At 35.1% G+C, this 19603-nt stretch overlaps 1 protein-coding gene across 4 annotated transcripts in view; it reads right to left on the bottom strand.

The window, feature by feature from the left end:
- The window catches only part of LOC113499062 (copper-transporting ATPase 1), a 69619-nt gene extending 50373 nt beyond the window's left edge, over nt 1–19246 (bottom strand). For 2 of the 4 annotated variants that reach the window (XM_026879396.1, XM_026879400.1), the window contains exons 1-3: nt 18952–19246; nt 16786–16873; nt 16509–16542 (exon numbers count right to left, since the gene is read on the bottom strand). In XM_026879396.1, coding sequence (XP_026735197.1) covers nt 16509–16542; nt 16786–16819 — 68 coding nt within the window. In that variant the 5' untranslated portion in view covers nt 16820–16873; nt 18952–19246. Of the gene's footprint in view, nt 1–8727; nt 8873–16508; nt 16543–16785; nt 16874–18951 lie in introns of those variants that run through there. The other 2 variants (XM_026879398.1, XM_026879399.1) reach the window with 1 other exon arrangement.
- Nucleotides 19247–19603: the final 357 nt, after the last annotated feature.

The following is a 19603-nucleotide window of genomic DNA, read 5'->3' as shown; positions in this document are numbered from 1 at the left end:
AAGCGACATTGCGCTTTTTATATTAGGTATTTTATTTAGGCATAGAAACTTAGAATTTAAATGCAAAAATATACTAAGTACTCTTTTGCGCAAAAACCACTGAACGGATTTAGATGAAACTTGGTACGCGGATAGTTTATAACCAGGATTTAGACATGAATAATTGTCCTAGGATCATTTTCGCCTATCATTAATTTGTAGCGGGCAGACCCGCGGGTAACAGCAAGTATTACTATAAGAAACAAAGATATGCGGTCTGAAAACATGGCATTCATTTTGGGCAGTCATGTAAAAAGGTGATCGCACTTTACTTGTTAACCTTTGACAAACTATGCTATTAAATCGTATGACGCGTATGGTCGAAACTGTGTCAGTATGGTTGTTCAATTCAGGGTCAAATATACCGACAAAGTACTTGTATAATGATACGTTATTGGGCGGGTCGTTGCGACATGGAACGGGTATGTATCGGCGAAATAAGAGTACTGAGGGTTTTTGGAGACGAAACACTGACAGGCTTCTGTAAAGGCCGTAACACATCTTCGAGATCTTGGGACTGTGAATCTCTTAGGCGTACGAGAGGAACCTCTGCGTTTGTTAGTAAACATACCCCTGTTCGGATGTAAGCCTAAAGGAGTTATCAATATCTTATGTAACCGGGATTCAGCTAAGTACCAGTGTTTCACAAGGAGCAACTGCCTATCTGACCTCCTCAACCCAGTTACCTGGGCGACACGATACCCCTTAGTTAGAATGGTTGTCAGACTTTCAAGCTTCTAACTACCTGTAACGACTGTCAAAGATGCATAAATAATAGCCGGGACCCACAATTTAACCTTGTGCCTTTCGAAACACGGAGGAAATCGTTACGACATAGTCGGTATCCACGGACGGACCGATAATTAAGTTAATTTAATCTTGTGATCGATCAACTTGTGCTTAGCCAAGAGCACATACCCTGATATCAGAAACATTTCTTGAAGACCTTTGTCTCCACATGACTATCACCTCATCACTCTTAAAGGTTCGGTTCACACGTAGCGGAGACTTAAGCAACCTCCAACGTTTTACCTAGTCAAAGAGGTCTAAAATAGCATCGCCGTGCCAACACAATTAAATAATGGTAATAGGTTGAAACTGCATTCAGAATGTGCCAAAACCTCCTTCTAATGCAAACATAAGATGTTCAAGTGTTTCTCACGGAATCAATCTTTGGGAATAACCTATGAGGTAAGTAATCAGGATCTATAAATAGGTGACGGAACTAACGTTTGCGTATTGTACAAACATCTGAATTGACCAAACCTAGTAAGAACTTACAGGCGCATTTAAAACGTTGATACTATTGGGTCTAGTTGCCGAGTTTCGGCTCGGATAGCCAAGTGGTATAGTTCACCAAGCCAAACACATCGTAAGCGACGTGCCCGTGATTCGATCCCCGGGTAGGACAAGCATTTGTGTGAAAGAGGAATGCTTGTTCTGAGTATGGGTTCCTATGTGAAACTCTACGGGACAAATAGAAAAATAATTTATAGAAGACATCTAAAACATTGACATTCCTACAGCGAAGGACTCGAATAAATCTATAAATTCATTTCAATAAAAGGAAAACATTACTGCTCATCTATACCAACCAACAGCCACCAACCAACCGCGATAATATGGGGCCAAGCTATAACTGCATAAGTGAATCGATCACAGACTAAGCTACGCTTGACGCGGTTGGTCCGTAGATGGGTGACCATCTTTGTCATAAGGAGTCCGTGTTTCTGAAAGCACGTTAAATTGTGGGTCCCGGCTGTTATTCCTACATCTTTGACAGTCGTTACAGTTAGTCAGAAGCTTGGATGTCTGACAACCAGTCTATATAAGAGATATCGTGTTGCCCAGGTAACTGGGTTGAGGAGGTCAGATAGGCAGTCGCTCTGTAAAACACTGGTACTTAGCTGAAACCGGTTAGACTGGAAGCCGACCCCAACATAGTTGGGAGAAAAGGCTAGGATGTTGATGAGGTGTCGCGGTGATCCCAAGCCTAGTCATCATGATCATAATAAAAGCGACCTCTTGGTCACAAATCAAACAATAAACACGAACAACAATGGAGTCCAACATGTAAATATTTGCGATTGTCTTGTGAGCGGACATTTTAATCATATTGATGTACTAGGTTAATATCGAGGCGTTGACTGCGGTTATATGGGTTAATGATGATAAATGATCTCGTGTTGGCTTTGCGGTTTTATGGACGGGGTTGCAAGTTTGAGGGCAATATAGTGGGGGGGGGGGGGGTGAACGATTCTGTCTAATTGTTGTAAAACATTATTGGACAACGGTTTGTAAAAAAACTTGTGATGAAACTTGAATTTTAAAGTATCAACTTCGGTGTTCAATGCTGAATCTTTCTCTTTACGGGAAGAGGCTTTTTGATAGCAATGCGGAAGCAACTAAAAGTCAAACAAGTAGTCTGTTTCTTACTAAGTATAAAAACGCGATAATTGAAGTCTGTGAGGATGTACATTTGTTTTTTTCTCGAGCATAAAAATCTACTGAAAGGATTTTGATTTAATTTTGCACAAAGGCAGATTACAACCACTTTTACCCGATAACTAGCACTTTTTACGTGTGCCTTTTTAACCAGGCGTACCCATTGACATAAGAAACCTCCGTGATAAATTGCTATGCATTGCCAAACACCGACACAAAAACGCGGATAACGTAGCACGGCAGTTCAGGTTCAGTCAGTAAGAGTCTGACACTACACATTTCCTCCCCCAAAGAGGTAGGTGTCCAAGAAGATTCCAAGTTGGACATGATCCTACTACTATTATAAAGGCGAAAGTTTGTAAGTATGGATGTATGGATGTTTGTTACTCTTTCACGTAAAAACTACTGAATGGATTTGAATGAAACTTTACCACAATATAGCTTATACATCAGAATAACACATAGGCTACAGTTTTTGAGGTTTCTAATGTGAGGTCGTAAAAAAACACATTTTTTGCGCTTACATTGCAAACGCTGACTGAATCCTACAAGATAGATAGAAGGCAGATAGATAGATAGAAGGCAGGTATAAATTATAACTTATATCTTCTAACCACGCAGACGAAGTCGCGGGCAACAGCTAGTAATTACAATACGTGTAAAGACTGGTACAAAAGCTTGTGAAATAAAAGGTGTTTACAAGCAGAATACTTGTAATATAATCTGCTAGATAATATATGATAGCGCTGTATTTGTGTTTCGAGATAAACTGATTATTACGTCGTTACACTAAGATAATTGTATGTGCCAATGTTTATTTGTAAATTGTTTTTATTTGATTTTGTGTAAATACCCATTAGAGAGAGAAAGTAATATTAGTTGTTATTGGCCAATTGAATGCACGGATAGCCGAGTGGTTGAGGTCACTAAGCCAAACTGTGAGCGTGACGTGTCACGGGTTCGATCCCCGCGTAGGACAAGTATATTTGTGTGATCGACAAATTTTTAGAGACATAATTTTTTTTTGTAGAATAAAAATAAATTTTACTTTCGTTTTGCTTACAATAATAATTTGCTACGATATTTTTGATAGGCATTCTACTAATATTATAAACGCAAAACTTTGAATGTTTCACGCAAAAACCGCTGAACGGATTTTGATGAAACTTGGCACACAGATAGATTTTATCCCCGATTTTATGATTCCGTGGGATCGCGGACAACATAGTACCTATGATAATTGATATAATTTAAATACACTCGCGAAATACTTAAATAAGGTCCACAGGTCAGCCAGTATATTTTGAACAAAATCTAAAACATACTAATTAACAATTACCTTCTATACCCAATATTGCATTGTTCAATACATCATCATCCTAGCCTTTTCCCAACTATGTTGGGGTCGGCTTCCAATCCAATCGGTTTCAGCTAAGTACCTGTGTTTTACAAGGAGCGACTGCCTATCTGGACCTCCTCAACCCAGTTACCTGGGCAACACGATAGCTCTTGGTTAGACTGGCTGTCAGACTTTTCAAGCTTCTGACTACCTGTAACGACTGTCAAAGATGTAGGAATAACAGTCGGGACCCACAATTTAACGTGCCTTCCGAAACACAATTGTTCAATACAATTACTTTTATTGATTAACATACTCGTAATTAAGAATTCTGTATTTTAATTATGAGACCTTGAAACATATGTTAATATTTACATACCGAAATATATTTTCTCTTTTATATTGTTATGTTAAAATATATTAAAACAGTTGTCTATAAATTACGAATTTTCTGTTTAATTTTCCGCCAAAATTTTTTGTTGTGTAAATATTTTGAGTTTTGATATGAGGAGTCGTAAAGATATTGTAGTTTCAAAGAAAGAAGATATACTATTGTTAACTGGCAAAGTGCGAGTCAAACTGAGAGTTTGCTACAAATAGTAGACTGACTAAAAAACCGACTTTTTCCTGAATTGGTCACCCATCAAATTTAAGACCATAACAACCGTTGCTTAACCTCGATGTTATTTTTTTGTTATAGCGACAATATAAATACATCGTCATAAAAAAATCGACTATTTAGCTAACACGATTTATGAAATGCAACGTGGTGACAGACAGACAGAAATGTACCCTCAGTAATAGGGTTCCGTTTTTAACCCTTTGGGTAAGAAACTCAAAAAATAATAATAATCTAATACCACGTAACAACCTACAGCGGGTATCAAACCTTCTCGCGGGTATCAGTCCTTCCCCAAATCCGATCCAATACGTATAGATTATTATAATGAACTAGTTGTTGCCCGCGGGCCGCTACAAATCAAAAATGATCGCACGAGAACATAAAATCGGGATAAAAACTATCCTATATATTAATGCTGGCTATAAACTATCTATATACCAAGTTTCGTCTTAATTCGTTCAGTGGTTTTTGCGTGAAAGAGGAACAAACATCAATACATACAAACTTTCGGGTTTATAATATTAGTAGGATAGTCAATCGTTTCCAAGTATCAAAGGTAATATAAAAACACCGCTTTTATGACCGATAGTAATTGTTTTATTAGTTTATTATAAGTATAATGTTTATTTCCTATAGTTAGATGACGTCACCGCGTAAAAATATTAAATTTAACAAAATAGTCTAAAAAAGAAACATTATTTGAGAATTAAATAAAGCCCCAAACAAAATAACGTGCTGATATGATTTGACGTATCTGTTTGTTTGTGACATCGTAGCTCTCAAATAGATGTATCGATTTTGATTTGTTTTTAATGAAAAGGTATTTTATTCGGGAGAGTTCTTAGGTATATTCCATGAAAATCTGGCCAAACTACAACTGGTCAACACTTTTTTGTAGGGGTCCTTTTAACTTGTAGGTACTAGATAAGACAGTATCATATTTTCATTAAATATGTATTTTTTTACAACTAGCTATTGCCCACGGCTTCGTTTGATTGGATTATAGATGCAAAACCTTATCTGTGTTCCAACTGCTATAAATGTAAAATAAGCCTGTGTGTTGATCTAATATCTCCATACTAAATTTCATCGAAATCTGTCAAGCCGTTTAAGCGTAAAGAGGTAACAAACACTCACATCCTTTTGCATTTATAATATTAGTGTGTGCATATTATACATTATACTATTAAAATTACAAAAATAAAATCAAATTGATGATAATGAGGAAAAACTGCAGATTATTATAATAATGATTGAAAACCGGTTTCCGAAGAAAAAACCGGAGATGCTAGTCTGTTTCGGAAACAGGGAAAAAACATTGCGAACCGGATTTTATGATGACGTCATATATAAAAAGAATGCATTCTTATTATTATGTATGAGCTCGTGGCTAAGCTATAACTGCATAAGTGAGTCGATCACAGGGTAAGCTGCGCTTGACGCGGTCGGTCCGGAGATGGGTTACCATCTTTGTCATAATGAGTTCCTGCGAGTTTCGGAAGGTTCCGGCTGTTATTCATAAACGTTTGACAGTCGTTACAGGTAGTCAGAAACTTGAAAGTCTGACAACCAGACTAACTAAGGCGTATCGTGTTGCCCAGGTAACTGGGTTGAGGAGGTCAGATAGGCAGTCGCTCCTCGTAAAACACTGGTACTTAGACTGGAAGCCGACCCCAACATAGTTGGGAAATGGCCAGGCCCGATGATATCGTTGTGGGCAACCTGTTCTATGTATCAATTTGTATGCATGAGTTGCAGGTTCAATCCCAACGCAGATACTAAAGATTCGATTTCAAAAATAAATTTACTTCTTTAATTATTCTAAGACAACTAAGATAAACGGTAAAAGAAAAACGATATTGGAGTCTTTTTTATCTATCCCACTATGTCCCACTGCTGGGCAAAGGCCTCCCAAAAATCCTTCCACGATTCTCGATTCTGGGCCACATGGGCACAAGCAGCCTGCGCGGTAAGCGTTAATATCGTCTCGCCACCGCTTCCAAGCCTTTCTCCATTGCCGTTATATTCTAGACTTTAAAAGAGATTGAGACCAATGAGTTTGTTTCGACATTTCTTCTCAGGGTAGTCACATAGGAAATGTCGAAAAAAGACATGTAAAGGTGATGATATATCCTACTTGCAGAATAAATGATTTCATTTTCATTATATAAAACTAAATAATTGAATCAGCAGTGAGCTAGCATGATCAATGCTCAAACCTTCCCTATATGGGAAGAGGCCTGTGCCCAGCTGTGGGACGATTACTGACCGTATTCTGTTATTCTAATATTTTCAATAGGCAATGTGCGTCATTAATGTAACAAATCTTGATTATAATTAAAAGAAACCCTATTGTTGCTAAGTATTGCTAATTTTTATCAACATTAGATCCAATCGATTTTATTGAAAGTACGATAAAATATGGCAAAATACTAAATTTTATGATTATATATATTGAGTAAAGATTATTTATTCTTCACAACAGCTAAGGCGCTTTAGAAGCAGCGAAGGGCGAGACCGAATGCTGTACAATATAATCTTGACGTCCAAAAAGATCTAAAAACAACGCAATTTTTGTGAATACTCAAAATAAAAGCCCACACTAAGAAATGTACCTAATAGTTGTATCGCGGGGGTTTCACAAACATTCAAGCCACATGCTCAAAGACACCCAGACTCAGAACAAGCATTCGTGGATCACACAAATGCTTGTCCTACGCGGAGATTGAATTACAAAGGACTTAAATCAATACTTCAAAACTAATTACTAGATAACTGACATTTCTACATACAATGGGAGATTTCTTCTTATACCAAAATGACATTCCTCTTCGACAAGTGACGTGACTCTGACTTGTCAGTTCAATACATTTGAGTGATCCGTCAGCGTTAGCGAGGACACGTGTACCTAACTATTTTGCCACTTCTTACCGGCACTGATCAAATGAATCTAATTGAAGCAAAAAAAAACAGCATGTCGTAATTAAAGATATCAATATAAGAATTTCACAAACAATTAAATTATCAGTAACAATTACTTATAATAAGTAAATATGATAATAATTTTATCGTTTCATGTCAAGGCATAAAATTGCTTGATCAAAAGATTAATGTAAAAATAACGATTAAAGAATGAAATAAAAAAAAGAATGCTTGTTAATAAATATTAATCTATTAGACTTACACTTAGCTAAGCGCCATGTATTGCTATTTTAATGCCAAAACCAAGTTAGGCTTGCAAAGTGCTAATTAAAAGCCTTTTAAACATCAATGTTATTTATTTCAATTAGGCCGTTTTTTAGACACTTTTAAAACGATACAGGAATGATTCTAGGTGCACTTCCAAAATGTAGTTTCTATGGAGAAGAACAGGCAAGAAACTCCTCGCTCTTTTACATTAGATAAAAGCAAAACAATAAAAAATATGAGGTCAGGGGACGCGTTAAAAAATGAGTGAATTTCTCCATTTCTTTCTAACCTTCTCTCATGATTCAGTTGCAATATTCATACGATCATAAAAAGATATAAAAAAATACAGTTGACTTCTTTATTTGTATTTATCAATAGCCAAATATTAATGAAGTTAATGTAGGCCATTTTAATTGTTATCTCTTTAATTAATATTGATTAATTAGCGTTGGTTAATATGGTTAAAGATTATCCTACTAATATTATAAACGCGAACGTTTGTAAGTATGTATGGATGTTTATTAGTCTTTTACGCAAAAACTACTTGACGGATTTTGACGAAATTTGGTACGTAGATAGTTTATAACTAGGATTAACAAATAGGATAGTTTTTATATCGATTTTATGCTCCCGTCAGATGATTTTTGACAATAGCGGGCGGAACATATTATTATGAGAGGAAAAGAATATATTTTCATCTGTACTTATAATATAAAGATTGTTTGTGAGTCTGTGTAGTTATTACGTGAGAGAGTAACAAACATACATACAAAATAATATTAGTAGGTAAATATAGTTAAAATTTACAGTGAAAATATAATCAAGTATGTTTTTGTACATGTCTACATTTATACAATATTGTAAACTCTGATTATAAAACGAAGCAAGAGACTTATCGCCAAATTATATCACAACATTATGAAATCTCAACCACTTTTAAGGAAACAGTTACAATTTAACTAAAACCAAATAACTTTCACTGTCAATTAAACGCAAAACTTGAAAACAAACAAACACACAAATAATAACCGTTAAAATAACGAAAAAAGAACACTCGAAACACTAAATTCAAATTAACGAACAACACTATTACCGAATGGCGTTTTAAATTTTTGAAATCAGAGCATTTTGTTTTTGGAAAGCGATCCGAAGTCGTTCGGGTATGTTCGGCAACTTTCGCCGTGCATAGCGACTTGTTGGTCGCGGACGCGCGGTTGCACTGCCCGACGAAACTACGAGATACCTCAATGGAGGTATAATAGTGATGGGCTGTGTTGGGATTTATCGATAGATTTTTTTTTGCTTGAGTAATTATGGGTTGGTATAAATGCGTTGTGGTTGTCAGTAAGTTAGTAATGCGACTGAGTCAGTAGGGTTTTTACTGCAATTAAAATGGAAAGGAAAACATGATTTTAAAAGTTAGATTAAGTTAACAATTAATATTAAATCTGAATCATTTTATTTTGCTGGCGTCTTTATTATCACACTTTTTGTAAATAAACTTTGATGAGTTCTAAATATAGAGCAAATATTTAGAAAAACAAATAGTATTTGAATTTTCCTCCGTGACAGCACTATTGAAAGAAACATTGAAATAAATTAACTTACATTTAATTAACTTGCGTTACATAATGAAAGCAAGTCAAAAGTCAAGTATTCATGTAGTTTGTTGATTTTTATCGTATTTCCTTCTTTCGCCAACTTCGCTTGTTGATCATTAGTACTTATCTTTCACAAGTTTTTCAAACTTACACAATTAACTTTCGGGTATTTTTTTTGCGATATGACAAAAAATGTAATTGAAAGAAATTAAAAAAGTTTGTAAAATCTCAAGCTTAGATTTATGTGATCTATTCGAGGAGCAGTTAGATACAACTGCACAATATGTGTGACCACAGGTTAAGCTACGCTTGTTACGGTCGGTCCGTGGATGGGTGATCGTCCATGTTATAAAAAGTTCCTCCGTGTTTCGAAAGGCATGTTAAATTGTGGGTCAAGGCTGTTATTTATACATATTTGATAGTCGTAGAGGTAGTCAGAAGCTAGAAAGTCTGACAACCAGTCTAACTAACGGGTATCGTGTTACTCAGGTAAAGCCGACCCCAACATAGTTGGGAAACGGCTAGGATGATGAAGACTCCCTCTTTTTTTACTATTTTTGATTTTTCGATGCGGGTTGCAAGGATCATAGTTTCCCCTGAGACTCACCGAACTTAAGTGTTTCGGTGGTTTTCGTTTGTTTCATTGTAGATCCTGGCTTACAGGAGTTGCAATGACGGGCATGTGTGGCGGGCGGGTCCAGTAAAGTAAGTAACAAAATGAAGCTTTGTTTAAATGTGCACATGTGCATAATCCACTAAGAATATTAAACATTAATTAACAGTCATTCAATTGTCCGTATGTTAATTTAGAGTTTACATAAACATAGTTAATTATTTATAATTCTAAATATAGTTGAAAAATTAATCGATTTCCGGGTTCTGTTATTTAGGTACGAATGTTTTATGTTTACAATATAGAATCAACATTTTTGTACTAAATCAAGTGGGATAGCAATTTTTTTATTCATTTATCACTTCATTTCTGATTCGACGGTTTTTTATGACAACTTTATTACGATTTCATTTCAGATTTAATAAACTTACCAGTCAAGTGCAAGACGGACTCGCGACACAAAGGGGTCCGTACAAATAGGCTGAAGATGAACATAATATCACTTGGGAGTCAAATTTATGACTGAAACAATCATTGCTTAATCTCGATCTCTTTAGCAATCGTGGTACAGACAGCAGAACGTCATAATAAAGTCCGTTTTTACTCTTTCTATATACATCACAAATATCCTATATTAAACGACTTTATTTCCAATATATTTTTCTTCTACATTTCCAGCGAATAAAACATCGACATTTAAAACTATCGATACGACCACATCACTAAAGCGATTACGCTGCTGAGATCATAGAATCGCCACTTCAAAACACAACCAAACTAAAACCGACTTAAACACAAAGGCATAAAGTACAAAATCCAATGTTTACACACAACAAGACTATCTAAGTCGTGTGAATGAAGATAAGATTGAATTCGGTACCTAGGTACTGGTGTCTGCAAATGTAATATACATAGGAGAAACATCCGAGGAGTACCGGATAATCAAAGTGCTCGTGGTGTGGGTAAAAAAAAAACCCAGGATCAGCTCAAAACAATAATAACTCATATCCTACTTACTATTCTACAAATAATATAAACGCGAAAGTTTGTATGTATGGGTGTTTGTTCCTCTTTCACGCAAAAACCACTGAACGGATTTAGACGAAACTTGGTACACAGATATTTTAGACTCAGGACTAGCTGGTGCCCGCGACTTGGACCCCGTGGGTAGAAGATATAAGTTATGATTTATACCTGCCCTGATTTTTTCACATTTTCCATTGTATCTTCGCTCCAATTAGTCGCAGCGTGATGGTTCATAGCCTAAAGCCTTCCTCGATGAATGGTCTATTCAACACAAAAATTCTTTCAATTTGGACCAGTAGTTCCTGAGATTAGTGCGTTCAAACAATCAAACTCTTCAGCTTTATATATTAGTAAGTATAGAGTATAGATTAACACACAGGATAGTTTTATCCTGATTATATGTACCCGTGGGGTCATTTTTGATTTGTATCGATAAGTAGTTAATAATGTTTAAATTCAATAATTCAACGGTTTTACCGTTTATCGGGATAGCCCGACTAGTTTCGGAACCAACCGGTAACAAACATACGTACATACAAACTTTCGCGTTTATAATAGATATTAGGAGGACGAATGCTGAACTTTTAAATGAAAGATTAATTTTTAGCCTGTAATCGTATCGTATCCGTGTTTCGGAAGGCACGTTAAATTGTGGGTCCCGACTGTTATTCATACATCTTTGACAGTCGTTACAGGAAGTCAGAAGCTTGAAAGTCTGACAACCAGTCTAACTAAGGGGTATCGTGTTGCCCAGGTAACTGGGTTGAGGAGGTCAGATAGGCAGTCGCTCCTTGTCACACTGGTCCTTAGCTGAATCCGGTTAGACTGGAAGCCGACTACAACATAGTTGGGAATAGGCTAGACCGATGAATTTAATAATCGTACCGCATACAAAATGAGATAACAATAATTATAATTAATCGATAAGTTTCGAGGGTTCTCCCCAACGCCGCCATATTCACGATAAAGTTTCAAGAGATGTATAATTAAGGCTGACTGATAAGAACTGATATGATTACTATTGGATACTAACAACATTTCTAGCTAATAAATTATGACTTAGCTAAGCAAAGGATCAATTTGTTTATCGACTAAAAGTTTATTTAAAAAACGACTCTCGCACTAAGGTATTTAATCCTTGTGTCCTTGTGCGAAACCCGGATTTAGAACACGCATTCGTGGATCTGTATCTACCATGGCTTGTCCTACGCGGGATTCGGACCTGCGACACGTCCCGCCCAGTGGTTTACCATTCTGTCATGCGTGTAACGTAAGTCACGTTAAGATAGAACCTGCACCTCGTGACAATCTATACTAATATATAAAGCTGAAGAGTTTGTTCGAACTCGCTAGTCGCAGGAACTACTGGTTCTAATTGAAGCATTATTTTTGTGTTGAATAGACCATTTATCGAGGAAGGCTATAGGTAATAGGAGCGAAGGTACAATGGAAAATGTGGAAAAAACGGGAAAATTCTAACCACGTAGACGAAGTCGCGGGCAACAGCTAGTAAATCCATATGTAAAAACTGCAAGGCAATCATCATATTTTTACTTAAAGCTCCTGAATAATTAAACATAGCAATACTAAACATCTTAAGGCTACATCTTGCTATGACAATTTTTTCAGGCGTTAGCGTTTAATATATATTCGGTACAAAAATGTTACCATCTACCACCAGAGCTAACTTGGGTTCAGTGCTGCCGGCGAATGATATTACAAAGTCTTAATAATATGGTTTCTTCTTTAACCTTTCGAGTAAGGAACCCTAAAAGAAGGCCAGCTCCAGTTTACTAGATAACAAAAGATATTGTAATGAAGTAACATCACTCGCGATGAAATTATTCTAGGCCTGGGTGAGCTTCTGCATATAATTTGAATGTTTGTAAACCCGTAAGAAAGATTAAATTCCTTTAAGCAGAATGTTTTCTTTAACCCAAAAAGTGGTGTTGTAATTATGGCGTCTCTATCTGTCTGTGGCATCATAGTTTCTGAATGCATTGAGCGATTTCAATTTAGTTCGTTAATTGAGGGTAAATTATGTGCGACTGTGCTTAGAAATGTTTGATATAAATCAGTTGAGACGTTTAAAAGCTGTGGAGGTTTAAAATGGGGAAAAAATAATAATGATTTATCTTTTTGTAAGTCTACATATAATCAAGTGGGGACTTAAATAAAAGCGCACTGAGATAGAATATTGGTGAAATGATTTTTCATTTGGGATTCTATCTAGGTTTCTTTCTATTTAAGTTCTTTTATCATTTCTATTTTATCTTATTTGTTTAAAACAGATAACTAACCAAAGTAATACACGATAACTTGAATTAATTAAATAATATAATATTCTATACTTTCACTCGTATTAGCAAACTTGTTGGCTAATCTTTGGAATGTCAAAACTTCGAACTAATATCTCTATTATATAAAATTCGTGTCACGGTGTACGAAATTGAACTCCTCCGAAACGGCTTGACCGATTCTCAAGAAATTTTGTGTACACATTGGGTAGGTCTGAGAATACGACAACGTTTATTTTTCATACTCCTCATCGGCCTAGCCTTTTTCAGAACTATGTTGGGGTCGGCTACCAGTCTAACCGGTTTCAGCTAAGTACCAGTGTTTTACAAGGAGCGACTGCCTATCTGACCTCCTCAACCCAGTTACCTAGGCGACACGACACCCCTTGGTTAGACTGGCTGTCAAACTTTTCAAGCTTCTGACTACCTGTAACGACTGCCAAAGACGTAGGAATAACAGCCGGGTCCCACACTTTAACGTGCCTTCGAAACACGGAGAAACTCGTTATGACAAAGATGGTCACCCATCTACGGACCAACCGCGTCAAGCATAGCTTAACCTGTGATGGATTCACTTATGCGGTTATAGCTTAGCCACGTGCTCCCCAATACCCCATATTTTTCATACTCCTAAGAGCATTTATTTATTACTATTTTTTCTGCTCTTTGATAATACATCGTTTGCTGGGACACATAGTATTCTAAGCTTTTTGGCTAATCTGTGGAATTTGTCCACTGTTTACTTATACTGATAAAATAAAACTTTTAGTTGCCAAGCGTCTAGCACAACCCTCTTATCTAAAGATAGTTTAAGCGACTTTATCTCGAGATACCGCTGACTAAGTATGCAAGCTTTTTATTGTAATTACTAAAGATTACATACTAATTAATTGATTAAATTGTTTCTAAGGGTTGGTGTACAAGTAACATTGGTTGTTTTAAAGTCTTTATGGTCATATATAATACTAGCTGTTGCCCGCGACTTCGTCCCCGTGGGTAGAAGATAATTATAAATTATGATTTATACCTGCCCTATTTTTTTCACATTTTCCTCTGTATCTTCGCTCCTATTAGTCGCAGCGTGATGGTTTATAGCCTAAAGCCTTCCTCGATGAATGGTCTATTCGACACAAATAAAAAATAATAAAAAATAAAAAATAAAAAAATAATAAAAAATATTTTTTCAATTTGGACCAGTAGTACCTGAGATTAGCGCGTTCAAACAAACAAACAAACAAACTCTTCAGCTTTATATATTAGTATAGAGTATAGACTAATATTAAGAGGAAACCTTTGTATTTTTATATGTTTGTATTGAATAGGCTCAAAAACTACTGGACCGATTTCAAAATTTATTTTACTATTACTTAGAGGGATTCTTCCGAATTCGTATAGGCTATATTTTATCCCGGAAAATAAGCTTGACAAATGTCCACCCGTGCGAAGCCGGGGCAGGTCGCCAGTGGTCATATATTATTGCTAGTTTTCTCACGATATCTACCTTTATAGTATTTAGACTTCGGTAACCAAGGGGTAAAAACGGAACGGTATTAATGAGGCACGACTGTCTGTCTGTCAATTAGCTGTATCTCATGAATCGAGATAGCTAAGCAGTTGAAATTTCCACAGATGATGTCTTTCTGATACATCAGCCGTTATTTAAAGGAACTTTGAGTAGTCGAAATACAAATCGATCCTTACTTAGGTCTTAATAATTTAGTATGTTGACGATTTTTTATAAAAAAGCGACTCCCGCAATAATTTAATTCCTCGTGTCGCGGGGTGTTTACAAACATACAAATCACGTGCACAATGAAACCCAGACTCAGAACAAGCATTCGTGGATCACACAAATGCTTGTCGTACGCGAGGATCGAACTCGCGCCACGCACAGTGGGTTTGGTTTGATTACCTCAACCACTCGGCTATCCGTGCAGTCCATCCTGTCTGAATAATCGTGTACATCTAGCCTAAGGTAATAGGTCGGCTTTAGATAATATTATTGACGGACGAAATGAATATTAATAACCGCATGTATAGATAAACAGACTTCAAAATATTAGTATTAAGACCACATTATTTTACATAAACTGCAAACATCCGTGTTGCAATAAAGTCATCAAATTGAATGTATCGATTGCCGAGTTGTTGAGGTTACCAATGGGTGCGACGTGTCGCGGGTTCGATCCCCGCGTAGTACAAGTATTTGTTTGATCCACGAAACCGAATTTATCGAATATTAATATAATATTTTAATATTGCAAACAGACACTCTAATTTTCGCATGTTTTTATACACTCACTTTTCTTGTTTGTTTGTCGTACCGGTTGGATTTTTGCAACTCAATTTTGAGGCAATTCCCGATAAGCTAGCAGGCTGAAATCAGCGTGGCCTCAAACCCGATGCAATTTACAATTATTAAAACGGCTGGTCCGATTTTGATAAAATTTGAATGGAGTGACATTTAAAAACGTGGGTTAGATTTCTGAAATCTGTTATTTTTAGTGATTTCTCAGGTTTACGCGAATGTTAGACATACTAATGTTAGACAGACTACTTTTAAGGATTTTATCGCGGTTTAACTTTAGATTTTACTTGAAACTGTTTTTTTTTTTTGAAACATTATATTATACCTACATATTATAGATAATCGATTGTTTAATTATTCTTTATTCTCTACGTATCTAAACTAAAATTTACATTGGGGGCATTCCCTAAGTTCCAATAGCACTGCAAAAAGCGATATCTTTGCGATAAAACATGATATTTTATGTTAAATTAGTAGACTGTTGATTAGTGACCTCGACTGTTGTTTCGGAGGTCGTGGGTTCTATTCCCATGCATTATCATGGACAAAAGTTCCGTGACTAGTTTGAGATTAGGAGAATGTATGTGAAATTGTTAAAATATTATAATACAAAACACTTTATAAGAGAAATTACTCTGCACAGCATAGACATGGTATATTGTTATATCGCAAAAGCAAATGCCTAGTAGGAATGTATTAATATAACTATTATTATTATACATTATACTAGCTGACCCAGAAAACGTTGTTTTGCCGTTTTTTTTTTCTAGTTGCATGTATTTTTAATGCCACATTATAAAATAATAAAAACAAACAATTTCGTCCAAGAAATAAAATATTTTTTTTAGTGTAAGCAACCCTTATCACTTAGGGGTATGAATAATAGATGTTGTTCTAATCTCAGACCTACTGAATACGCTTATAAAATTTGGTGAAAATTGGTTGAGCCGTTTCGGAGGAGTACGGTAACTAACATCGTTACACGGGAATTTTATATATTAGAAGATGAAGAAGATAATAAATACTTACTGTGGCTGTTTTTCCAGCATCTCGGTAGTTTCATCTGTAACAAATAACACTTATATAGATGCGAAAGTATGTGTGCGTGTTACATCCTTACACCCAAACGGCTGAACCGATTTCGATGAAATTTAGTATAGAGATAGCTGACATTTTTGATTAACACATGGGCAACATTTCTGTTGAATTTCTTTTATTTGCAGAATTAATAATTAATAGATAAATAGATGAACAAAGTTCCATTTTACTAAAGTTTTAGAGTTATCAAGTTAATATGTATACTTACTTGCCAAAGCCATGTTGCTGTCCTTATAACTCATGATTTAATTTTATAACTGTACACAGTAAGTCCAGCACATGATATCACACACAATCTGAAACAATTAAAAAATAATAATTAATATTTGCGCCGAGCCCAAATAAAATAATGATGATGATGATTTGTACCAAGCAAAACAGAGGCATTTTCAGGGTAGATAAAAACACTGGCTTTCCAAAATTTTGGATGCTATGTAATAAAATAATTATCAGAATGTCCTAAAGCAATAAGTAATATAATTCTATTGAAGAAAGAAGGATTTTTTAATGAAAGAAAACACATATGAAACCCCAAAACAAATTTATCAAACCAAACTTAACCTAAACCATTTTATCGTACATAATTTTTAGAAAATCTCTACTTCTACAATCAGAGTCAAACAAAGACTCTCTAAAGACCCTCATTCATTTTATAATAAGGATATAATTTTTGACGACCTCCGTGGTCGAGTGGCGCACGCACCGGTTTCAAGGAGTCGCTAACTCTGAGGTCCCGGGTTGGATCCCCGGTCGGGTCAATGTAAAAATTCACATTTCTACATTGTCTCGGGTCTGGGTGTTTGTGGTACCTTCGTTGTATCTGAATTCCATAACACAAGTGCTTTAGCAACTTCCTTTGGGTTCAGAACAATGTATGTGATGTTGTCCACATTTATTTATTCATTTATAATTTATATAATCATCATTTTCACATTCAACATTCATCATTTTCATTTCAGAATGAACATTTCCTATCTGACTACCCTGAGAAGAAATGTTGAAACAAACTGAGCAGTCACAGTCTCTTTTAAAGTCCAGAGAATTGTAAAAAGTGAACTATGGCTATTTAACCAATTATATATATAATTATAATTTAATTATCAATGTTTACAGATTCATATAATAATAAATAAGATTAATTATGAAACACCATGGCTTTTAGTGAAACTAACCTAAAGTCAGTGTTATTATAACTAGAATTTAAATATTAAAATATTTATAATATTTGAAACAACTGGGCAAATGCTAACAAGCTCTTTTTCTATCATCCCTCTTCTATACTAATATATAAAGCTGAAGAGTTTGTTTGTTTGTTTGTTTGAACGCGCTAATCTCAGAAACTACTGGTCCAAATTGAAAAAATCTTTTTGTGTTGAATAGACCATTCATCGAGGAAGGCTTTAGCCTATAAACCATCAGGCTGCGACTAATAGGAGCTAAGATATAATGGAAAGTGTAAAATAACCGGGCAGGTATACCTAAATCATAACTTATATCTTCTACCCACGGGGACGAAGTCACAGGCAACAGCTAGTCTAAGATAAAAGTAACTTAATACTCTCCTTATCTTTCAATGTGGATTAAAAAACAATTATTTTAAGTTCTCATAGATATGTTTTATGAGAAGAAGACAATTTTCTTTGTTTCTTCAAATATACTGATAAGCTATCAGTCTGAATTCGTCCCAGGATTTTGTCTAAGTTTTTATCTGAATACATAATATCATTTGATATATTATTACAGTAAACAGTCAAAAACTGAGAATTGGTACAGGAAAACATTTTAAGAATGCCTAGTTTGCAAAATTTGATTGGAAAACGGTGTTACAAAAGAAGAAAGTGTTGATTTATGCTCTTTCTGTCTTCATTTCAAAAAAAGATGATCATCTAGAACTGTAAATAGTAACAGCTGTTGATATTTGAATTTAAAAATGTAAAATCTAGTAAAAACCTCCAATAAGACAAAGTAATATAATCAACATGTAAAGTTTGCACTCAATTAACTGTAATTAATTGTTTTCACTGATAAATCAAGGTTAATTATACACTTATAACCCAATATAGGTCACTCACACCAAATAATGACAAAGCAGACAGCAAAACTAGACATTCCGTAACAAATAATGGAAAATCTAGCAAAATTGCGTAATCTAGGCCAAAAAGACTTCATATAGACAGATTTTTCTATTTACAGGTTGAAATTCAAGATGATATGGCTAGAAAACCTAGTTTATTTCATACCTAGCGTAAACTATTGTTGAGTTCAACACGACAATAGACACGACTCAATAGCGACAATAAATATCCTATTACGAATAATTATTGTATGTTTATTGTAGAACTATCGTCAATTTTAAGTGGTTAACAATACTTACGAATGCTACAGAATCCTTTACAAGCTGTTGACCTTTATTTAGGCCGCCTAAACACACAGTATTGCAGAAAACCGATAGTTAACAAACTTCTTTTATCACCCGTCACATTTAATAGATATTTTCAGTTTTCAGAGACGAATTGATGGTAAATTTATATCAAAAGTATCAGAAAAGATTATAATTGACTAAGAAATTTAATTGCAAGTATCGTTGTAGATTGTTTATTAATATTTTTAGTAAAAAATAATAAAGAAGGAATCACAAGGGAATCCACTTTTCATTTCACTTGTGTCACTTGTCAGTTTGACAGTTTGAATTTGACATCAGCATGAAGATATTTTTGCTGATCACTATTCCTTTGCACATGGAAGTGTTTTGGAAAGCATTACTTTTTATATTAAATTCTTGTTTTAATTATACTTACTTAAATTGAATGTAGTCTATTGTTAGCAATGAAAAGGTTATTATTTTTCTTTTGAGTTTCTACAATAAATAAGAAGTTTAAATAAATGGTTATTTCTTAAGGTCTTAACGTGGATCACTTCTTATTGTGAGATTTACATTTCTTCTCAGTTCAATACTTTCTCTAAAATAAGTATAGGTCTGCAACGTGTCTTCAACAAGCAAATGTTGTTTTAATTCTAGAAAGAAC

The sequence above is a fragment of the Trichoplusia ni genome, chromosome 11 (assembly GCF_003590095.1).
Source record: "Trichoplusia ni isolate ovarian cell line Hi5 chromosome 11, tn1, whole genome shotgun sequence".
NCBI lineage: Eukaryota > Metazoa > Arthropoda > Insecta > Lepidoptera > Noctuidae > Trichoplusia > Trichoplusia ni.
The sequence above is the reverse complement of the archived record's forward strand: the minus strand, read 5'-3'. Positions and strand labels throughout refer to the sequence as shown.